This window comes from Ursus maritimus, unplaced genomic scaffold (genome assembly GCF_017311325.1).
Source record: "Ursus maritimus isolate PB19 unplaced genomic scaffold, ASM1731132v1 scaffold_23, whole genome shotgun sequence".
NCBI lineage: Eukaryota > Metazoa > Chordata > Mammalia > Carnivora > Ursidae > Ursus > Ursus maritimus.
Window position 1 is genome coordinate 39,234,149 of NW_024424786.1, and position 24,441 is coordinate 39,258,589.

General features: G+C 53.3%; 1 protein-coding gene across 1 annotated transcript in view; it reads right to left on the reverse strand.

Moving 5' to 3' along the window:
* MACROD1 (mono-ADP ribosylhydrolase 1) overlaps positions 1–13,092 on the reverse strand; it is a 152,664-nt gene extending 139,572 nt beyond the window's left edge. Inside the window, 3 exon segments of the mRNA XM_040639292.1 lie at positions 12,667–12,754; positions 12,757–12,840; positions 12,842–13,092. Of these exon segments, the coding sequence (XP_040495226.1) occupies positions 12,667–12,754; positions 12,757–12,840; positions 12,842–12,970 (301 nt within the window). The 5' untranslated portion in view covers positions 12,971–13,092.
* Positions 13,093–24,441: the final 11,349 nt, after the last annotated feature.

Sequence of the window (24,441 nt, forward strand, 5' to 3'; positions counted from 1 at the left end):
GGGGGTGTTAGAGCCGGGAGGCCCCTAGACCCTCCTGTCCGGCCGTCTTTGTTCAGGAGGGGAACTGAGGCCCAGGGAGACAGAGGGCATCTCTCAGGTACCCCAGACCTGAGTTCAGAACTCAACTCTGCCACTTTCTGGCTATGTCCACACCTCTGGGCCCCTGACTTCTTCATGTATAGAATGGGGATTAAGAGGCCCCTTGCGGAATAACTTCACGCTTACTCAATGCATATAAGGAAAACAGGTTGGTGGCACTGGACGAGTTATCTTATCGGTTCCATCCTCAGTGGGTGACCTTATCACCATGGTTATTTGTAGGCAGCAGGACACGGGGGACAGGACAAACATCCTCAAAGAGCCAGAGAGCCAAGCAGATCTGGTGCCTGTTCGCAGCCACCCTCCCCTCCCCACCGCGCACGCCCCCCCTCCCGGCAGTGGCAGAGAGTTCCCCACAGACAGATGCCCGGCTGGCTTCTCCTGGTGTGCACCCAGGGAGCAGCGAGAATTGTTCCCATCTTACGGATGAGGAAATGGATGGTCACACAGCTGGTGAGTAGGGAGCCAAGCCCCCCATTTGCTCACAGACTCTGGGTCCACCCCGCCTGGTCTCCCTGCTCTGGCCCTGCTCCCTGGACCTGGTCTTCCCTTTGGGCGGCACGGAGCCCCCTTCCAAGGCTTCCCCACAAGCACGGCGGTCCAGGCTTCTGGCTCACGGGCTCCCTCTGCCGGCCCGAGGCCACCAGGCACCCAGGCTCTCAGCCTGGCCTTGCTCTCCTAGACCACATGCTGCCCAGATGGAGCGGACCTCACTGACCACTCGTTGGGGGGTGGGTAACAAACAGCAAAGGCCACACCCAAGGAACTCGAAAAGCATCAGAAAATGTGCAGAGGTAGGGGGAGGGGGGCAATTAGGGGACGTGGTGGGAGAGGAAGGCTTTGCCTCCTGGAGCCTGCTGTGGAAAAGGCCTCAAACCGCAGGTGTTCAAGAGACAGGTGGGTCCTCCACACATGCCCTGTGCCCTGCAGAATCCAGTCCACCCAAAGCCTCCATCCCCGAGGATGCACGAGGAGCAGGGAAAGGGCCCGGCTCACAGTCCAGCCCAGTATTCTGGTTGGGATGAATATAAAAGGCTCGTAGCACCCCAAATCTGCGTCAACTGTGGCTCAAGCCAGAATTACACTTTCTGGCCGCTGCTTCCCACCCTCTCGCACAAACGCCTACGACGCGCAAGTCCTGCATATGGTACAAGGACATAAGACTCACTAAGGCAGACGTGGTTCTGGCCCTTGGGGAACCCACAATCCAGCAGAGGAGATGGAGGCTGAGCGGGCGTTCCACAATCAGGCTAGCCAGCCAAGCTCCTCGGACAGATGCTGGGGGGGGGGGGCAGCAGGAACTCCCCCACCAGGGGCTGCAGTGAGACACAGAAGAGAAATGGGAGGTAGCCAGGGCAGGGAAGGGCGTTTCACCATCTGAACAGTATGTTCAAGGTCCTGGATGAGTGAAATTCAGGGTGTGGGGTTGAGGGCCGGCACAGGGTGGGCGCGACGCTGTGAGGAAGGGGGCCCACTGCGGAGCCACCAAATCTGTTAAGGACTGACTTCATCCCAGGGGCACCTGAATCAGATTAAAGATGCTTTCACAGGAGGCACCTGGGTGGCTCAGTCGGTTAAGCGTCTGACGTCGGCTTAGGTCATGATCCTGGGGTCCTGGGATGGAGCCCCACATCGGGCTCCCCACTCAGCAGGGAGTCTGCTTCTCCCTCTGCCCCTCCCCCTGCTCGTGCTCTCTCTCTCTCTCAAATAAATAAATAAAATCTTTTTAAAAAAATGCTTTTACCAAACTCATACAACTCAACACCAACAATCCAATTAAAAAATGGACAGGGGATCTGAATAGACATTTTTCAAAGGAAACAACCAGATGGCCAACAGACACATGAAAAGATGCCCAACATCACTCATCATCAGGGACATGCAAATCAAAGCCACAGTGAGATACCATCTCACACCTGTCAGAATGGCCACTATCAAAAAGACAAGAAATAACAAGGGTTGGCGAGGATGTGGAGACAAGGGAACCTCGTGCACTGCTGCTGGGAGTGTGAATAGGGGCTGCCCCTGTGGAAAACAGTATGGAGGCTCCCGAAAAAGTTAAAAATACAACTACCAGGGGCACCTGGCTTGCTCAGCGGGTGGAGCATGGGGCCTTTACCTCGGGGTTGTGAGTTCGAGCCCCACAGTGGTGCAGAGATTACTTTAAAAAAAAAAAAAGAAAGAAAGAAATATCATACTATCCAGTAATTCCACTTCTGGGTATTTACCCAAAGAAAATGAAAGCACTAATTAAAAAGATCCACGCACGCCTATGTTCACTGAAGCATTATTTGCAATCGCCGGGAGATGGAAGCAACCAAGGTGGCCACCAAGAGATGAATGGATGAAGAAGACATGGCAGACTGCACGAGGATATATTACTGAGCCATAAAGAAGAATGAAATCTTGCCATTTGCCACAACACGGATGCAGCTAGAAAATGTTATGCTAAGTGAAATAAGTCGGACAAAAAAGGACAAATACCACATGATTTCGCCTCCATGTAGAATCTAAAAAACAAAACCGGAACAGCCTGTTTTGAGGATGAACTGGTAGTTGCCGGAGGGCAAAGGGGCACGGGGATGGGCACAACAGGTGAAGGGGACTAAGAGGTGCAAACTTCCAGTTAGAAGGTAAGTCAGTCACCGGGATGAGAAGCGCAGCACAGGGAAGACAGTCAATCATATTGTAGTAACAATGTGTGGTGACAGATGGGGACTACCCCTTTCCGTGGTGAGCATTTTAGAACGTATATGTCAAATCACTATGTCATACACCTAAAATCAGTATTGTATGTCAACTATACTCCCATTAAAAATACACAGGGGCGCCTGGGTGGCTCAGTCGGTTGGGCGTCTGCCTTCGGCTCAGGTCATAATCCCGGAGTCCCGGGAGTCCGGGGATCAAGCAACACACCAGACTCCTTGCTCAGCAGGGAGTCTGCTTCTCCCTTTCCCTCTAACCCCTCCCACATCCATGTTCTCTCTCTCTCTCAAATAAATAAATTACGAAAATAAATAAATAAATAAATAAATAACTTTTAAAAAATGCTTTCACCAGATACAGATTAAAAACTACCCCCACCCCAAGCAGCGCCATTTTCGTTCTAAGAGGCCAAGGCTATCCTACCGTGGATGGTACCCAGTGCGGATGGCCCCCTCTGTCACTAGTGTCTCCTGATGCTCACAGCCCATCTCCCTGCTCCCCCTTCTCAAGAGGCTACCTTCCCCACTGGACATGTGACCCCTTGCACAATCTGAGTCACAGGCCAAGGGTTCCCACTTTCACGCTCCTTTGTGTGCTGGGGGAGGGTGTTGGTATTTGGAAAGAGCTGGAGTGCTTCCCCAAGCCTTCACTACCCTCTTCTCTAAGGGGGGGGGGGTGATAAAGCAAGCTCCCTCGTCTCTAAATGAGAAGCAGAACAGGCTTAGCTGGGTTCCCAGCGAAGCACTCTGCTGCTGGCAGACAGTACCACAGCGCAGAGACCATGGAGGGGAGGCCAGGCTCCTTCCAGCCTCTGCCTCTCCCCGGCAGTCTGAATCCAGAACAGTCAGCACATCTACTGAGCACCTGCCAGGCACCAAGCCTGGAGGTGGGAGGCAAGGGGAGGTCCCAGGGCCTGACCAAGCAGAGGGGCAGAGGGACAGCTTGCTGGAGGAGGGACCTCTAACTTCTCGGCTCTGCCCCCAGAGGCTGCAAATCTCCAGAGAAAAATCCCATCACCAAACAGAAGGCTCCCTCTGAATTCCTGATCCCCTCCCATGGCGGCCCCATCTGCCAGGCACCTCCAGCTGCTGCTTGGGGAGTTCTTCCCCTTGCCCTTCTCCCCTTTCCCAAGCCTCCCCCACTTGTCTTCCAGTGAGATGCTGCCTCCTCCCGCCAGCTGGGAACCCCCCCACACCACCGCCCATGCCTGGCCCTCCCTCCCTGGGCACAGGCCGCCTGCTCACTTCCCGGAGGACTCACTCCTACAGCTCCTCCTCCACCGACTGTCCTGTCTGCCCTCAAACACCCTCTCATGTCTCAAGGTCATGAAGCCTCCCTCAACCAGGCACTCCGCACCCCGCGGCTGTGGCCTCCTCTCTGTCTCCCTCCCCCACTGCCCCCACTTCCTCCCTCCCGTGCTCCCCCAAGCCCTCACCGGTCTTGCCCCACCTCTCCACAAAGGCCAAGGTCAGAGACGCCACACCGGCCACGTGGCCCCATGTAGTGGTCCTTCTGTCCTCCCCTATGCACTCAGCACACCCCACCCCTTCTTCCCCCTCAGGACCCCGCCTCTCCTGGATCTCACCCCACTCACTGGCCCTCCTGTCTCCTTGCTGCCTCCCCTTTTCCCTAATCTATACCCTCCCCCTAGTCTTCACATCAGCCCCATGCATTCCAAACCCTCTTTCAACTGATGGTCTGGGTCCGGGGGCTACACCTCCAGCCCCTCAGCTCCCTGCAGAGCATCGGACCAAGGCCCACAGCCTAGTCTCAACCCCAAACTCTTCGTGTGCAAAACTGAACTTCTGACTCCTTCCCCACAAATGTGGTTTCTCTCTCCTTCATTCTTTCTTTTCTCAATGAACAGCCCCAGACTCTGCTAGGACCCCGAAACAGGGAGGGAGATCCTTTCTCTTAGTCCCCCAGTTCCATCCATCTGCAGGCTGTTGGATTTATCCCCACGATCCCCCCAAAACCAAGCCCTCTGCTCACCCCTGCCAGGGGCCAAGCCACTATCATCACTCCCCAGTACCACCTAGAAGGCTTCTACACCCAGCAGACTCCCCATGTCCACCCAATCTTCTGTGCCTCACTCAGCAGCCTAGGAATCTTAGAGGCAGAATTCTCTCTATTTAAAGCTCTGTTTACATGAAAAAATGTTCAAAATCATTAGCCATCAGGGAAATTCAAATCAAAACCACACTGAGATACCACCTTACGCCAGTGAGAATGGCAAAAATAGACAAGGCAAGAGACAACAATTGTTGGAGAGGATGTGGAGAAAGGGGATCCCTCTAACATTGTTGGTGGGAATGCAAGTTGGTACAGCCACTCTGGAAAACAGTGTGGAGGTCCCTTAAAAAGTTAAAAATTGAGCTACCCTATGATCCAGCCATTGCACTACTGGGTGTTTACCCCAAAGATACAGACGTAGTGAAGAGAAGGGCCATATGCACCCCAATGTTCATAGCAGCAATGTCCACAATAGCTAAATCGTGGAAGGAGCCGAGATGCCCTTCAACAGATGACTGGATTAAGAAGTTGTGGTCCATATATACAATGGAATATTACTCAGCCATCAGAAAGAACGAATTCTCAACATTTGCTGCAACATGGACGGCACTGGAGGAGATAATGCTAAGTGAAATAAGTCAAGCAGAGAAAGACAACTATCATACGATTTCTCTCATCTATGGAACATAAGAACTAGGATGATCAGTAGGGGAAGAAAGGGATAAAGAAAGGGGGGTAATCAGAAGGGGGAATGAAACATGAGAGACTATGGACTATGAGAAACAAACTGAGGGCCTCAGAGGGGAGGGGGGTGGGGGAATGGGATAGACCGGTGATGGGTAGTAAGGAGGGCACGTATTGCATGGTGCACTGGGTGTTATACACAACTAATGAATCATCGAGCCTTACATCGGAAACCGGGGATGTACTGTATGGTGACTAACATAATATAATAAAAAATCATTAAAAAAAAACTATTATTTGAAACATTAAAAAAAAATAAAGCTCTGTTTAAAGCTCAGTTCAAAGTCCAAGTCCTTTTTTTATTTTTTTTAAGATTTTATTTATTTATTTGACAGAGCGAGAGAGCACAAGCTGGGGGACAGCAGAGGGAGAAGCAGGCTCCCTGCTGAGCAGGAACCCAACATGGGGCTCAATCCCAGCACCCTGGGATCATGACCTGAGCAGAAGGCAGACACTTCACCAGCTGAGCCACCCAGGCACCCCCAAAGTCCAAGCCCTTACTGAGTCCCACGAGGCCCACGTGACACCCTTGCCTCTCCCCCTCGCCTCCTCCACTGCTTGTCTCCCCACAAACTAGGCTCTGCCTCCTACAGCTCTGCAGTCCACGCATATTAGTCCCCTTTCAGGTGTGTTCCCTGCCTCAGGGCCTTTGTACCTGCCCTACCCTCGGCCTGACCTTCCTCTACAGGCCTTCCCCACTCCCACAGCAGCCCCTCCCCTACTGGCTAGGCTTTATTCCTCACTTGGCCTTGGCCACGTGGGGCTCTGTGGTGTTTACGTTGGACTCCCACCATCTGGCCCAGTGCATGCATGTGTGAGCGTCCACGGGCATCTGCGGGATGAATCGATGAATGATTGAGCTGAGCCCTGAATGTTGGGGGCATGTCTGCCAAGAGAACAGAGTCGTCCAGGTGCAGGACACAACACACGCAGAAGCCCTGAAGTAGAAGAGAGCATGTGAGTGAGGAAATGGAGAGAAATCTAGAACGGCTGGACCCGAGAGCAGAAGCTAGGCTGTGGCAGCCACCTCGGCTTGTCTCCCATCTGAGGAACGGAGCCTTTGGAAGGAACGTGCTGGTCCAGGCGGCTACTGTGGTTTCAATCCCTCTTGCTCCCTGGTCCCACGAGGTTTGGGCTCACGAGCTCTTGACATCGCGTTCATGGGCAGGGCACTCGCCCTCTCTGAGCCTCAGTTTCCTCATCTCTAGAAGAGGAACTGGGCAGCCTTGCCGTGAATGAGAAGGGACTGTCAGAGTATCCGGAGGCAGCAAAGTGCAAGATATACAGCAGATCCACGGTCCTTCCTGAGAGCAAAGACTCAGACGGCCAGGTGAAACAAGGCCAAATTGGGGAGAGGAGGCATAAGTAGGTAGAGGAGCTTTTTTAATTATTTGGGTGCCTGTATTTGTCATCTCACACAATTGAGACCAAAGATAAGTCCCCTAAGGCGCCCTGGCACGCCCAAGTGTGGGTTCTCCCAGCCAGATGAACCCAGGGCTGGAGAGTGAACATGCCTGCCGAGACGCTGCAGGGACTGGCCAGCCAGCACCCAGGCCAGCCCCACAGGACTCCCGTGCGCAGAGTCCCTCCGGCGGGGTAAGCCCCAGGCACCCCATGGGACTAGTCTGGGGAGCCTGGAAATGGCTACAGTCCCTGAGCAGACACCATCCGGCGGAGGTCACCACCTTGCCTTCCAGAAGAAACAGGTATGCCGTGGCCACAGGCAAGCCAGGACGGGACCCAGCTCACGGCTCCCTCCTGTGCTGTCTCCCCAGGATCCGAGGGCTGCTCTGAGTGGCCCACAGCTTGCACAGCCCCCTCTCTCCAGCAGAGTCCAAAAGATGGCTCCACTTCCCAGAGAAGGAAGACAGCCAGAACTCCTGGCTCTGCCACCAGCTGACTGGGCGCTGACCTTGGGGACATCTGTCAGCCTGTCCCTTCCAGTTCATGATCCCCAGGCACACACGTCTTGAAGCCAGTATGTGGGGCGCTATGTCCTCATCTCCAGAGCGAGGCAGCGGCCTGACTGACCCCTGAGGAGCTACACACTGCACGGGTCTCTGATTTATGGGGAAGGAGATGCCAATTACGATTCTCCCTGGCTCCAAGGAACCAAGGGTCATCCTCATCGCCTCAGCTCCATCTGTCAGATAGACCCCACGCATTTATAACATTTTCTACCTCCTTTTGCCAGAAGGACAGATGCAGACTTAAAGCACAAGCGAGTTTTATTTTTCTTATAAAAGATGTAAAACATACGTTTTAATTTTCTTTCTTTTTTGGAAAGGCGAGAGTATTTCATGGCTCAGTGAGACAGGTGTTGTAAAAAGATGTTTGCAGTAAATTTTGATGGGGAGGCCTGACCCTGGACGAAGCTTTCAGCAGCTCCTGGGCACGAAAGCCGAGCTGGAGGAAGCGGGCTGCGCCAGGACCATAAAGTGCACTGGGCGAACGGGAATTCAATGATGTGTTTTAAGAAGTGTCTTTATGGCACTTTGCTAGACGGTGTTCAGAAAGGTGAGGGCAGGCGGGCACACAGGGAGGCTCTTCCTCTGGAGAAGGCGGCGGGGGGAGGGGAGGGCTGATAACAGCGGGGCTCTGGGAACACAGCGGCAGGGGCATTAATCACCTGGGCTCAGGTGAGAGCGGGGTCTCGTCAAAGTCCGTGGTCCAAGCCACAGGGAGACAGAGCATGAGGCACCTCAGAGCTTTCCTGCTCTCCCTAGGCCCCCTTGCCTCCGCCCGCACTGGGACGTGCCAAGGCTGCTTCCCCAGAAGGCAGGTGGGAGGAGACCTTCCCCCCCCCAGGTGAGCCTGCANNNNGCCCCCCCCCCCCGCCCCGTTCGGTAATCAAACCAGAGAAACCACCCGCTCTGCATGAAACCCCACGGGGGCTGAAAGGAGTCCTCGTCTCTGCCCAGTGCAAAGGGAGGCTGGAACACAGGAGCCCTGGCTTATAGCACCAGGGAGAGGAAACGCGGCTCAGGATATTCAGGTCACGGGCTCCAGCATTTGAGACCATAGGGAGACAAGTTTACACAAGCCCGGTGTTGCTGTGGCCAAAACAGCGCAGAGAGAGGAGGGGGCCCGAGGGGTGACAAGAAAGGAGGTCACTGGGGACCCATTGTAGAGGCCTTTTATACACCACCGTATACAAAATGGTTTCTGATGTGATCCCAGCACAACCTACAAATCAGGTGCTGTTCATCCCGTTTCACAGATGAGGAAACTGAGGCTCAGGGAGCAGGGAAGCAGTGGTGCTGGGGCTGGCCCATGTCTGACGGCACCAATGCCCATCCTCTTCTTAGCAGACAGCTCTGCCCCCACTGCAGGTCAGAAGGAGGGTCTGTGCCTCCCCCCGTGGTGACACAGCCCCTAGATGCCCCCCAGTGCCCAACTTTAAGTCCCCTCGTGCCCAACTGCCTTTAGAGTATGACTGTTTCCACAGTCTTATGATAAAAAGGCACCACCTGTAGGGATAATGAGGCTCCCCACCACGGAGACAGCTAGAGAAATAATCCTCTGGCCAGTAAATCAGACACTACGGAGATCTCCCCAAAGAACTGACTGTCTTCTAGCCAGGAAGATCCAGCCTGGTGGTATTTACTTCCCCAGAGGGAGAATGGGTCTATAGGAGTGGCCAGTCAGCTTAAGAGGGAGAAAGGGAATGCCCAGAGTAAGGCAGAATCCGGCCATGTGTCCAGAGGACTCACTGGGCCGGGAGCTGAGGCATTCTACACCCAGAATCCAGAGCAGGCACTCAACAGGGAAGCGGGACCGAACTACATGAGCAGCCATCCAAGGAAGAGGATCCTTGGTGGGTAGGTCTGCCCCTTGCAGAGAAGCTTGCCCAGCCTGCCCAGGGCAGCAGGATCCACTTCCAAAAGCATTCAGCCAGCCCTCCAGCTGAGAACACATGCTGCCGAGTAAACTTAGGACTACGATTTGGCTTCCACGTGGCTTTTCCACAGGGAGAGGAGGCCCTGCCCAGGCACCCTTTCCAGACCCACCACTATATTTCCCACCGTGAGCTGCACATCAATCTTCTGACCTACATCAGGCTCTTATGAGTTTGGTTACTGTGTGCCAGTCTTTGAGAGAGGATCATCCCGGGCACAGACAGGCATTTGGAAGCCTACGTCTATCCCCAAGAGAAAGGTGAGCCCATGCCCATCAAAGCCATGGACGGGAATAATCAGAGCAGCTTTATTCCCAACAGCCCCGAACTGGAAAAGGAAATGCCCATCAACGGGAGAACGAGTACACACAATGCGGTACAGCCACACCGTGGAACATTACACAGCCATAAAAAGAGCAAACTGTTGGTACACCCAATAATGCACATCACCCGCACGACTGTGAGTAAAAGGAGCTAGACACACTGTACGTCTCTGTTCATACAAAGTTCGAGAAGCAGTAAGAGGTACAGATTGCAAAGGGGCTCAAAGGAACCGTCTGGGGTGCTGGCAACCCATTGGCCACAACTGGATGTGTGTGTACAAATATACCGCCCACACGCACACCTGAGGTCTGTCTACTTAACATACTTCACTGCACACCCTCAGTCAGCTCCAAGTGTAAACCGAACAGAAGGAAGAAAATTCTGCGGGGGTCTTCAAGGACCAAAGCTTAGAGCCCAATCAGAAGCAGAGTCCAGCGAAGGCAGCTCCCCAGTTTAAAAACACGCCCCAAATTCTCTGATCCTCTTCCCTTCCAAAGGTGGAGAGTAGCTTCCCTCCCCTTGAACGTGAGCCAGACTCCATGACTCCATCCTAAGCCCCAGCACAAAGCAGAAGAGACGGTGTGGGACTTTAAACACTAGGTCCCAAAAACGCACTGTGGCTTCTCACTCGGTCTCCTCCCGCTCCCTCTCTCGGGTCACGTGCTCTGGGGGGCAAACCAGCCGCCATGTTGTGAGGACACTCAAGCAGCACTGTGGACAGACCCCCAGGGCGGGTCTGAGGCCTTTACCAACAGCCACTTCACGGGAGTGAGCGGCCTGGGAATGGCTCCCCCCAGCCGTAGCCGAGTCCAACAGAAGCACCCCGCTAAGCTACTCCTAGGTTCCTGACCCTCAGACACTGTGAGGTCCTAAACGTGTGCTGTTTCAAGCCATTGAATCTGAGGGGGATTTGTCACTCAACAATAGATCACCGAAACACACAGATCACCCCGCCAAGCCTGCGGGGGTCTTCACACCCAGGGTCGCCAGGCCGCCCTCCTCACACTGCCCCCTGACTGGATCCTGGAGCTCAGGCGGCCCCATCTGCTATGGTTTCTTCACAGCATTGGCCTTTGCCTGGCACTGCCCCCCTGGCTTGACCACGTTTTCCACTGTTTCCTTCCCCTAGAGAAGAAGCTCCATGACGGCAGGCCCCTTGCCTGTCTCAAGCACGGCTGAATCCCAGCACTAGAACGGTGCTGGCCACACAGAAGGCGCTCAGTAAAAATAGATGAATGAATGAGGGGCGCCTGGCTGGTTCAGTCTGAAGAGCGTGTGACTCTTGATCTCAGTGTCATGAGTTCGAGCCCCACGTTTGGTGTACGGATTACTTCAAAATAAATAAACTTTAAAAAAAAAAATGGATGAATGAATGGAAATCCCAGCTCCAAGCAGAGACACCACAGTAGCCTGGGAATCCCTGGCCTGTCAGCTTCACCAGGTCTGGAAGTTTTCAGGGGCACCAAGGAATGGGAGGGGGTGGGGAGCTGGATCCTAGAAACAGTGACAGATCCAGGAGCACGTGGCTGGGTCCCTTGCCTCCCTGGGTCCCTAGCTCTTTTCCCATCAAGCTGGCTTTCTGCTCCTGACAGAGAAGGGGAGGCAGGCTCCCTGTGGGGACAGTCCCCCTGCCAGGAATCTCGGCCAGCCCCCCACTCCCTGCCCTAACCAGGGTTCTACGGCCCGGGCTGAGGGCATGACACGCACTCTCTGTGTGTGCATTAAGTCAAGTGCTTTCTGCCCACGCTTGAAGATCTGGGGGAAGGAATACCATTCATACAGGGGTAAAGTCATCTTGAACTCTACCTCTAATTCTGAGGACTCCTTCCCTTTACCCCCACCCTCCCCGCCAGACCCAGGCCTGCCTTCCCAGCCCCATTGGCCGAACCCACTCCACCACAGACGCCCAGCCAATGAGCCACTTCCCCTGTGCTTTTGAAAGGGGATCCAGCCAGGAATGGTTACCAGAGCTCTGGGAGCACGCTCTGAAGGGCAGGGGCAGCTGGCTGAGCAGCCGGCCAGACTATTTGGGGCTCTGCAGACCGGATTCCCTCCCTTCCCTGTTCTGTGGGGGAGCCCAGAGTCCAGCCCTGGGACTCATGGCGGACCAGGACTCATGACCTGTCCCAGAGTGGGAGGAAATGGCTTGATTCCTGGGGGTGCAAGGTGTCACTGTTTGCACAGACATAATGCCCCGTCTCTGCCCTGCCCCCGCAGCCCCTCAGCCCTGTGTCCCGGAATGGGGCAGAAACTGTTCACAAGTGGCCAGAGGCCAGGGATGAGGGCAAAAGGGCACCAGATGACCGGCCCAGAGAAGCAGGCCTTCAGGGCAGGGGTGGGGTGGAGGTGGGACTGGCCTGCCCAGAGAGGCCACTCTGCGGGGCTATCTGATCCTACCAGGTGGGACACCAGACCCAGAACTGTCCCCTCAGTCCATTTCCTGCCACTCTGCCTAAAATGCCACCGCTTTAGAAACCCTACTGCACAAAGCATGGGGAATACAGGAGCCTACCGTCAGCTCTGCCACAAACTCTCAGTGACCTTGGCTTCTCAGCTCACTTTCCCTCCTGCACCACGGAGTGAGGTGGTAGGTCCTGGATGACCCCTGGGGCTGCCCTGTGACCCGTGCCGGCGGGGTAAGGGCGTCCTCCTCACACTGCCCCCCACAGGGGACCTGGCCCTCGCAGGGAGTGAAGTGGTTTGTGGGGCTGGGCACGCGGGGGGCGTGGCTGTGAGCGGAGGGGTCCACACTCGGGCGTGTGAGGCCTGAACTTCCTCAGGTCTCTCGGGTGGAAGAGGCTGCTGGTGGGGTGCTGTCCAGCCGGGGAAGGCCCACGGGGGGCCGCCCTCGCCCCTCGAGCCCCCCTCCTGCTTACACTTACATTTTGCCTCCTTCCAGTCGGTGGAGGTGCTCAGGTCCACCTTCGCCGCCATGGCCAGGGGGGCCCAGGTGCGCACCCCGGCGGTCCTCTCCGCCCCACCGCCGCCGCCCCCCAAGCCCCAACTCCCGCTGGGGGCCGCGCGCCGGGGCTGTCCGCGCCCGGGGACGCCGGGGGAACCGCACGCACTGCTGCGGGTCCGCGTGGCACCCGCCGAGGGGCCGGGCCAGGGGCGCGGGACGCACAGCAGCTGCCCCGCCGCGCGCAGCTGTGCCAGGCGGCCGGACACTTGGCTCCTCAAAGACATGAGCGGGCGGTGGGGGGCAGTTCCCCGCCCACTTGGACTCTATTTACGGTGCTGGGCGTCTCTCCCTGATCCGCTCGGGACCGAGCGGTGTGTGCTAGCGGCGACCGGCTCCGAGCTGGCGGGCCGCGCGGCCAGAAACCCCGAGCGCGCCGCTGGGCACCCTGGAACTTGTAGTCCCGGCCGCCGGATGGGCCCCCGCACTCGTATGCACACGTGCGCGCCCCGCCCGGACTCCGCCCGCTCCAGGCGCCCGGGATCGCGTCGGACGCGAGGCTCCGGCTTCTCCGAGGGTCGCGAAGCTGCCTGGCGCCCCCTCGGGGCTCGGCGCCAACTTCCCGGGCTGCGGAGCCGCCCTCCCCGCGGCGCGGCCCTGGCCCGCCTCTGCCCTGCGTCCCGGGCGTTCGGCGCTCCGTACAGAACTCGGAGCGCCGGGCGCGGCGTCACGCCGCAACCCCATCCCGCCCCCGGTCCCCAGGAGCTGCGGTCCCTCCCGGCCGGCGGGTCCCGGGGAGGTGACAAGCAGCGCGAAAGATCGGGTACGTCCGGTTCGGCGACTTTCCCTGAGCAGCTGAGCCCCGGGGGCGGGCGGGGACGCGACTGGAAGCAAGAGTGCAAACCGTGGAATTTGAAGGCAGAAAATTTCAGTTCCAAGAGGCGTTCTCTGGTGGAAGAATTGGCGTGATTTTTTTTCCTTTATATTTTGCTGTAATTTTTTATGGAGACTATGAAGATAGATTTTTAAATATAAGTATGTTTATGTTTTTCTACATTATTAATATTATTTGAGAAATACAATAGTGGGTATTTTTATAACCTGAGGAGGAGCCTGGGTCCCAGAGAAGATTCCAGTACCAGCTTGCCACCCTGGGGTACACAGGCCACTTGAGACTCACTTTTTGAGCTGTAAATTAAGAATAAGACAGGGGCAGCTGGGTGGCCCAGTCGGTTGAGCGTCTGCGTTCGCTAAGGTGGTGATACCTGCGTCCTGCTCAGGGAGCCTGCTTCTCCCTCTGCAGCTCCCCATGCTTGTGCTCTCTCCCTGCCTCTCCCTCTCTCTCAAATAAATAATAAATAAAGATCTTAAAAAAAAAAAAAAAACAGGGCTCAGATCTGGCTGGTTGCAGACATGCCGTGTAATCCAGGCCTCTCTGGTGCTGGGTGTGGCAATAACCAGAGACAGGGCTGTGGGGAGGATCACAGAGGGCCCAGTGTGGATGCAGCTGGCGCCACGGGAAAGTCCAAGAAAGAACCAGCACAGACCTGCCACAGGGAGGAGGGCACTGATGAGCCTGGGATGAGGGTGGAGAGGGACAACCAGAAGCCAGGGACCAGGAAGGAAGGGCCAAGGGTCCCCCACATTCCAGGACCACCAGGAAGGCCTGCACCCTCTCCTCAAAAGGGTCAGCAAGATGAGTTCAGGATGTGGTAGTCCGGCCTTAGGTTGGAGGTCACTTCACCACGTGCCACTTCTATAACTCAGCATGACAAGAAGGACCTTGCCAACTACAACCAGGACAGCAGCCATTTACAGGACACTGGCTGCCAGCTGGGGCTGAACTAAGCTCTCTACTTGCATTTGTTCCACCTTCGTTAACTCGTTAACTCGTGACGTGCTCCCAACGGCCAGGTGAGGCCGCTCTGCCCCATGGTAACGATGAGCGGCGGGAACGTGCCGGAGGTCAACAACACAGCCTGTGAGGGTCGGAGCCCAGATTTGGGCCTGGTTGCTTCTTATCTGTGGTCTGCAAAGCAATTGCTCAGATGTCACTGATGGAGGAAATGAAGCGTGTGGATGACCCTGTGTGTGTTTTATCGCTGCTGTCACAAGTTACCACAAATGTGGTGGCTTCCATTACACAAATGTATTATCTTGAAGTTTTGTAGCGGACAGAAGCCTGACACGGGTCTCACGGGGCTAAAATCAAGGGGTCGGCTAGGCTCCGTTCCCTTCCGGAGGCTCTTTCTGGCCTTTTCCAGCTTTCAGAGACCCGCACACTCCTTGGCTCATGGCAGCCTTCTTCCATTTTCCAAGCCAGCAATGTTGGCATCTGCCCGACCAATTTTTCCATAGCGGCCCTTGCCTCTGACTCTCTTCCACATCCCTATCCATTTTCAAGGACCCTGGTGATTCTGCTGGCCCCACCACGGTAATCCGTGACAACCTCCAGATTTAAAGTCGACTGATGAGTGACATTAACTCCATCTGCAACCCTGATTCCTCTTTGCCACGTAATGTAACATATTAAATCTGCAGGCTCCTGGGACTAAGATGTGGACATCTTTGGGGGACCATTATTCTGCCTACTATACCCCTCCTGGCAGGGTCTGGGGAGGAGGATAAAGGGAAAGGCAGGGGCCCCAGCCATAGGAAGTCTTGGTGCCCAATCAGGAGGCTGCCTTTCTGCACAGAGCACGAAATCCACATCCCCCACAGCAAGACCTTTGAAGCACCCTTGCATACTCTGGGCATCTGTACCAGTCCGTCTGATTCTTTTGCTGGGATTCATCTCTGTTCTCACATGGCCGCCAGGAGAGAGAAGGTTCCAGCTCACAGCCCTCTGCTGTCTAGTCTAAGAGAGGCCTGGGCCCCACACACAGGTGGATGTGGGCAGGCAGGCACAGCTCTGACTGGGCAAGGCAGGACCTCCTCACAGAGTCTGAGTTGGATCTTTTGAAAAAGGTAAAATGTTGCCAGGTTCCAAAGGTGTGTATGTGTGGGTCAAAGTCATTCCAGGCAGAGGGATGCCCCGAAGCAAAACTATGGTAGCCTATGNTCTTCCAGCAGGGGCTATAGCGTGGTCGGAGACTGTCAGCTGAGGCTTTCTAATGTTGCAGAGGGGCTCTCGTGCAGAGAAAAGCTACCTACTGCTGCTTGTGTTTAAATGAATACTGCATTTATTAAACTTATAAATAAAAGAAAGAACTAGTTTTTCTTAAACATCCAAGTGCAACTTGCAAATCTAGTTTTCTATTTATAAATCTGCTAATTTTTGTATAAAAATAAGAACAATTACTTTCACTTATTTGATGCATATTTAATTAACTCATAGGTTCAACAGATTAAATTCTAAAAATGAAAGCCAATTACAAACCTAGGTAATTAAATTTCCTAATAGATTTTAAACTACATGTTACAGAGATGAGATAGCTGGTCTTCTCGAACACCTTAAACTCAACATCCTACAGGCTTTTATCTTCTTTTTTATTCCTTTTTCTTTACAAACAGGGAGGGGGTGGGGGGGTGAGAACACTCTTGCCCCCCACCTCATTCTGTCCTCCCCAGCCAAGCATATTTTTTTCTAATCAGCTAAGCAATATTTTTTAAATTTTATGTATTTATTTGACAGAGAGAGAGCACAAGCAAGGGGATGGCAGGCAGAGGGAGAAGGAGAAGCAGGCTCAGCAAGGAGCCCGATGCGTGGATCCCGGGATCCTGGGATCATGACCTGAGCCAAAGGCAAACATTTAACCAACAGAGCCACCCAGGCGCCCCAGCTGAGCAGTTCTTAAATGCTAATAGATTACACTTGTAAATATGGTAAATCAATTCTCTTAAAAGTTCAAATGTTGTTTATAAACTTAGATCATTTTGTACTGTCTCAGTTGTCTATTGCTCTGTAATAAACCATGAGAACTTACTGGCCTAAACTAATAACCAGGGAAAAGAGTTAAAATGCTTGGTCTGGGATAAAGCTGCAAGTTTCATCTGCTGGTCTTGTCTGGGTCCCTCCTGTGGCTGCAGGCATCTGACCACCTAACTGGGGCCGGGACCCCCGGGATGGCCTCAGTCCCATGACTGGCAGTTGGTGCTGGCTGTCAGCCAGGCCCTTGGGCTCTGCTCCATGGGCCTCTTTTCCTCCCATACACTAGACGGGGGCAGCTTCACGGCATGCTGGTCTCAAGGACTTGCTCCAAGAGGGTGACCACAGAGGCTGCCCTGCCTCTTGAGGCCTGACTCTGAAGTCACCCTGCATCACTTCCACTGCATTCTGTCATTTGACGTGGGTCACAAGGTCAGCCCAGATTCGAGGGCAGGAAGAAAGAGACTCGAACTCTTAATGGGAGGAGGAGCAGCCGTATCTCATTGCAAAGGCAGCATACAGGGGTGGGAGGAATTATTACAGCCATTTTATCTAATTAAATTCACAAATCAGGGGCGCCTGGCTGGCTCAGTTGGAAGAGCATGCAACTCTTGATCTCGGGGTTGTGAGTTTCAGCCCCACATTGGGCGTGGAGATTACTTAAAAAAAAAAAAAAAAAAAACACACAGAGGTACCTGGGTGGCTCAGTCAGTTGGGCTTCTGTCTGACGCTCAGGTTGTGATCCCAGGGCCCTGGCATCGAGTCCCGCGTCGGGATCGAGTCCCGCGTCGGGCTTCCTGCTTAGCAGGGAGTCTACTTCTCCCTCTGCCTCTGCCTCTCCCTGCCCTCTTTCCCCCCAAGTTTGTGCTCTCTCTCGCTCTCTCAAATAAGTAAATAAAATCTTTAAAAAAAAAAAACCCACAAACCAAATAAGACAGATTGACTTAAGTGTCTGAAAACCTTAAGTAAACACTCTGATACTAGCACAATGTCACAAAACTTATTCCTGAACTGGTACCGAGATGCTGGGTTTGCTTTGCTGGTTTCCACACCTTTCAGGGTTGCAAAGCCACCAGAGGACTGGATTCCCCATCACAGCGGAGCTGGAGGTGCAGTGGGATTTGGGACCACAGTACAGTGAAGGTTTCCTGCTACTGTCAGAGATTTTAAGAGCAGAGCGGGACCCAGAAGAATTCTGCTAGGTCTAAAGGGACCCCCCCCCCACCAAGCCCATTCCTCTCTCCAGGAGCCGAATTGCAGAGCCCAGTGCGTCTCTGTTTCCTGAGAGTCCCACAGTGTTCAACTTGACCCCATTTTTACCAGGACACGGTCCTTCTTTTTACTGCTTCAACACAGGTGAGTGAGCTCCTGTGCCTGGCAGGTCCCCCTGACGTCTTCACTATGTGATCGCAATTTTGAGCCTCCCTCCACCCAGGTTGTAATGCAGTCTTCATATTTTACTTTATCACCTGCCTGTGTTCCATTTTACTCTGTGTCATTGGCCAGTGTTGTACTGTCATTATAATGGGAGGCGTGAAAGGGAAGAGTGGGTTACGAGGTAGTAAGTGTCTGGCCCGCGCATAACTGTAAATCACCGGCCTGGGCAGCAGAGGGCGCCCCTCCCCCGATTCCTCTCCGGGCGGGTCTGAGGACCAGGTCCGTGATCCCGAGAGAGGGCTGCTGGGCCTCCGCTGGGGAAGGGCCCAGTGCCGGGCAGGCATTAGCTGTCCCTCCTCCGACTTCAGAGAAGGCCTGGGAAGAAGGTGGACGTTCAGAGGACACTTAGCTTGAGTATATAAAAACCTCGAATAGTAATGTTTATTGCAACAAGTTTTTATTTTAAGATTGTATTTTTAAGCAATCTCTACACCCAACCTGGGGCTCAGACCCACAACCCCGAGATCAAGAGTCACTGGCTCCAGGAGCTGAAGCATCCAGGCGCCCCGATTATGACAAATTTAAACAACACAATGAAAAGAAAGCCCTATTATGAGCTGAATCATGTTCCCCCCAGCCCCAGATTCATAGGTGGAAGTCCCAACTTTCGGCTCCTCAGCATGTGATTGTATTCAGAGACAAGGCCTTTGAACAAGTGATTGAGTAAAACACAAGGCAGTTAGGGTGAGCCCTCACGCAATCTGAGTAGTGTCCTTGTAAGAAGGAAGCTGGACCCGCAGAGACACACAAAGCCCACGTGAGGACACAGCGAGAAGGCAGCCATCTGCAAGCTGAGGAAAGACGCCCCAGGGGAAACCAGATCTGCCAATACCTTGATCTCGGACTTGTAGAGCCGAGAAAATAAATCTCTGTTGTTCAAGCCACCGAATCCGTGGGATTTACGTATGGCAGCCCTAGCAAGCTAATACAACACCCTCTCCCCAGCCCTAATCCACAGAGGTATGTATCAATTTTGGTAGCCAGCTGTGCATCCTTCTAGATTGTTTCCGTGCATTTATAATCATATGTGAAGATATACACATACAATTTCTTTCTTTCTTTCTTTTTCTTTCTTTCTTTTTTTTACAAAAATAGCATTTGGCCATACACACTGTTCCACAACTTTCTTCATTCCATAGTACATCATGGGCATGTTTCCCCGTCAGTATCTGCCCAAGCTTTCTTTTTTTTTCAAATTAAATTAAATTTAATTTTAATTCAATTAATTAACATAAAGTGTATTATTAATTTCAGAGGTAGGGAGTGATTCATCAGTTGCATATCACACCCAGTGCTCATCACATCACGTGCCCTCCTTAATGCCCATCCCCCCCATTACCCCAATTCCACATATGAGTGAAACCATGAGATATTGTCCTTCTCTGACTGACTTACTTTGCTTAGCATAATACCCTCTAGTTCCATCCACATTGTTGCAAATGGCAAGATTTCATTTTTTTAATGGCTGAGTAATACTATATATATATATATATATATATATACACACACACACACACCACATCTTTATCCATTCATCTGTCGATTGTCAGACACATGGGCTCTTTGCATAGTTTGGCTAGTGTGGACATGGCTGCTATAAATGTTGGGGTGCAGGTGCCCCTTCAGATGACTATGTTTGTGTCCTTTGGGTGAATACCTAGCAGTGCAATTGCTGGGTCATAGGGTAGCTCTATTTTTACTTTTTTAAGGAACTCCATACTGTTTTCCAGAGTCCGCACCTTCTTTTTAATGTTCACAAATATTTCGTCCTATGGAGACAGCATTCATGGTTTCTTTTCTTTTCTTTTCCTTTTGGCTTAAACAGCAGAAATTTATTTTCTCACCGTTGTGGAGTCTGAGAGTCCAAGATTAGGGTGCCAGCGTGCTCAGGTTCCGGGAGGGCACTTTACCTGCCTCATAGATGGCTGCCTTCTTGCCTCGCTTGCTGGCTTGTCTTTCCGAGGTAGAGAGAAAACAAGCTCTCTGGTGTTTGGTGTTATAAGGGCACTAATCTTCTCACAAGGGCCCCACCCTCATGGCCTCATCTAAACCTGAGCTGCCTTCCCAAGTCTCCACCTCCACTACCATCCCATTGGGGGTTGAGGGCTTCAACATGAGGATTTGGGGCACACAGTTCAGTCCGAAGCAAGAGGCAGCGTGGTGTTTCCTGGCGTCCTCCATGGACGCACATGGGTGCCATTCCTTTGGCTGTGACAGACATCCTTGTGCCACCAGGCTGAGGTTACCTGTGGGACAAATTCCCAAGAATGGAATTGTTTTTTGCATTTTATTTATTTTTTTTAAGATTTTATTTATTTATTTGACAGAAAGAGAGACAGCCAGCGAGAGAGGGAACACAAGCAGGGGGAGTGGGAGAGGAAGAAGCAGGCTTCCAGCAGAGGAGCCCGATGCGGGGCTCGATCCCAGGACTCCAGGATCACGCCCTGAGCCAAAGGCAGACGCCCAAAAACTGAGCCACCCAGGCGCCCCTGCTTTTTGCATTTTAAACAGATGTTGCTAAGTGTACCTTCCCATCAACAGGGTATGCAGGGGCCAGTTTCCCCCACACTCACCCTCTCCACCACTTGGAGGTTCTCGAGAAACGGGTAGTGGAAAGGAGGTAGTGAGGTGGTGACATTTAGCTCTGAAGGGAACCAACCACTTGGCCCAGGGAATGTAAGCAGAACTGGGGGTGAGGAAGTCCAGGGGAAAGACCAGAGAGCCCCTCCTCTGGGAGAGGCTGAGGGACACGCAGGGGGAGCAGAAGAGGGACAGGTTTCATTTGCTCATTTGCCACATGCTTACAAGCCTATGCAACATCCCCGGCCCGGACTGCACTCAGCAGTGAACACAGCACGGGCCCTGCCCCTGTGGAAACGTCTAGTGTGGGAGACACACGGCAAACAAGTCGGCAGGTACATGTCATTTCAGGAAGTGCCTAGAGCTGCAGAAAGAATGAGTTCAAAGAGCAGCAAAGGGCTGGAATGGCTGAAGCATGGGGAGGCAGAGAGAAAGGGGGAGGCAGCACCCAGTGCCACGGGGGGATCTGGGTTCCATACACTGGGGCACTTCTGGAGGGTGTTGGTCAAGGTTGAGGGCCAGCTGAGTTTTAAAGGGTGCCTCTTGGCAGCCTTAGAGACAATGGCACTTGCACGGGCAGTTGGGACAGAGCTGGGGAAGCGGATGGGACAAGCACTGTAGCAGCAGGATTTCTAGCCTCAGCAGGAAAGACGAAAGCGTGGGAACAGCCCTTGGGGGTGAGTCCTCTGGTTGTCTGTTGTGTAACAACCTATGTTGTTTTGATGGCTGAAAACAACAGCTCTTTGATTGTATCTCATGATTTGTGGGTCGGGGCTCAGCTGGACGATTCTTGTGTTCCATGTGGCCTTGACTACGGTCGCTCAGTGATATTCAGCAGGAGATGAGGCTGGGCTGAAGGGCCCAAGATGGCTTCCCTCATCTTGGCCAGACTGGCTGAATAGCGGGGGCTCTCCGTGTGGCTAGCTTGGGGTTCCTCAACCCATCAACCTGACCGCCTCAGGGCAATCAGGCTTCTGACTTGGTAGCACAGGGCTTCGAGAGGGAGTGTCCCGAAAGATAGGAGGAGGAAGCTGCCAGTTTTATAAGGCTCAGAAACTGGCCCAGTGACACTTCGAGTTATTCCACTGGCCAAAGTAATCTCAGAGGCCACCAAATTTAAGGGGAGTGGACATGGCCCCCTTTCAATGAGGGGGGTGTCAGTGAACGTGCACTTATCTTTCATCTCCCAGAGTGCCCCTTGACGGCCTTCTCATAGCATTGCGTATCATATGATGGGCCATGACCAATTTTTTTTTTAATTTATTGATTTGAGAGAGAGAGCACAAGCAGGGGGAGCGGCAGAGGGAGAAGGAGAAGCAGGCTCCCCACTGAGCAGGGAGTCCCACACGGGGCTCGATTGCAGGACCCTAAGATCTTGACCTGAGCCGAAAGCAGACGCTTACCGGCCTGAGCCACCCAGGCGCCCCCATGATCAATTTATTTCTTTTTAAGGTTTTATTTATTTATTTGACAGAGACAGCCAGCGAGAGAGGGAACACAAGCAGGGGAAGTGGGAGAGGAAGAAGCAGGCTCCTAGCAGAGGAGACTGATGTGGGGCTCGATCCCAGAACGCTGGGATCACGCCCTGAGCCAAGGGCAGACGCTTAACAACTGCGCCACCCAGGCGCTCCCCCATGATCAATTTAAACCTGCCTGTCGTGTAGCAGGTTTCACTCTCAAGCCTCAGCCAAGCTTAGTAGTGCAAGAAATATGATGTCATCCATTTCCTTAGGTCAGGGTTTCGCAGCCTCAACTCATCTGGGACCACGTAACTGCAGGGAGCTGTAGGAGGCACGTTATCAGATGTTCAGCAGCCTTCCCGGCCCCCAAGTTGTGACCATCGAAAATGTCTCCAGACACTGCCTCATGTTCTCTCAGGGCAAAATCGGCCAGGTTGAGAACCGGAACCTTGGGACCAACTCATTCTGACTCCAAGCCCCCATCCTACCCAGCAGTGAGGAAATCTTACCCCAGTTACAGCTAGGATTCTCGTCCAGGGGATCTCAGATAGGTGGGGGGGGGGGGGGAGTGTGTGGTGCCCTAAACCCGAGGAAGAGTTCCAATCCACTACCATGGCTGTTGTCAGTGTCCTCACTGGGCTCACCTCAGTGGTCCCCCAAATACAAAGAAGCTCTCCTCCCACCCCCACCCCAACCCTGCACCTCTCATGGCCTGTGAGCACAGCCTGGGGGTCTTCACGTGCATCTCGCAAAGTTGTCCCCTCTGACTCTGGTCGCCTACTGACTCAAAGTTTCCCAGTCCAAGCTAGAAGATGGCTGGAGAGTCCGTGGGTCTGTGTCCTGCTCACAGAATTCACTGGCAGACTGGATATGGTTGTGAAAGACAGGGGTGAAGGAAACCTCCAAAGTTTTCAGCCTGAACCAGTCCAAGAATAAGGAGGCCACTGATGGGAAGGAAGTCAAGGGAGGAACAATCTGGGGGGAGACTGTTGGGAGCTCCGATCTGAACGCATTGGGAAGTCCATTAGCCATCCAAGTGGAGACATCAAGGAGACAGCTGGGTAGGTAAGTCTGGAACTCGGGAGCAAGATCTGAGCTGAAGATAAAAACGTGGGAGTCACCTGAGGTGGTATTTATAGCTACGAGACTGACTGAGATCACCCTGGGAGGGAGTGCGGATGGTGAGGTCCCAGGCTGGGCTCTGGGGCTCGCCAATGAATAATCATCAGATAATAATTACCATCATTTTATTTCTTGAAGCATCTGGCGCAGTGCCTGGCTCTCCGTACAAGTTCTCTGAATGGAACAGAAGGAACAGAACACTATGGCACTTTACTCATCCCCACCCTCTCCCTGCTAACCAGGATTTAGCAGCTACCTGAGCAGGATAGCAGGTAGTTAGAATCTCTCAGTTAAGTGGGAATGAAAATATTCTTTAGGAATTTTCCAGAACCCAGAATGGAAATTTGCTATCACTTGCAGAAGGAAAACCAAGCTGTCTTAAAATCCCACTCCAAAAGCGACAGTTCTGACCAGCACGAAATTCCATGTTCCACAGACACGAGTTCTGAGCCGCGACCACTCCCTAATCCAGGCTCCACACTCCCACCCTGAGTCTCCCGAGCTCCAGCTGCTTTCCTTTTTCTCATATAGGGAGAACTTTAAAACCAGGGGTTTGTTCTGCAGAGAATTTGGTCACACACATTTACCCCTTCAGTCTCTCATTTGCTCCAGGATCTACGACCTCAGATTGACACCAAACACAGCCTCGGCCATCTTGCTCCCCACCCTTGACAGCAGCAGGACCGAAATAGCAGCATGAATCATTCGGGAACTGTCACGTAATGCAGGGGCCAGGGCACCTTCCGCGGCGGCGCCTCTGCTTGTGGTCCAGGGATCTGGGGAAGGGGACACTGGCCGGCCGCCATCACGTCACCGCCTCCCTGTCCCACTCCAGGGGGCTCAGAGTCTACAAAGTGATTTGAAGAAGCCCAAGTTGGTGGGAAGTCTAAGAGTTAACGTTTCTGAATGTCCAGGAGTGGCTTTACTGTAACCCTGAATAAGCTTAAGCTTTAGGGTCCCCGATTCACATCCCTTCTAAAGGTCCAAATCTTTTTTAATTTGTGTTTTTCTTTCTTCAGAGGAGGGCTTTCCAAATTTTATGTTTTGGGGCTGACGAGACTTGAGGATGGATGATCTTGTTCAACGCTCATAGTAACCTTGGGAAGTCATTGGCACGTCATCATCCCCATTTATAGGCAAGGACACTAGAGCATAGAAGAACCTTCTTTGGGTTCCTTGAAAATTTCAAACTCGTTTTAACTTCAGGGCCTTTGCGCTTTCTGTTGTCCTGTCTGGAACCCTGTCCTTGGCTGGCTTCTTCTCACTCCAGGTATAAGGGGCCTTCACTAAC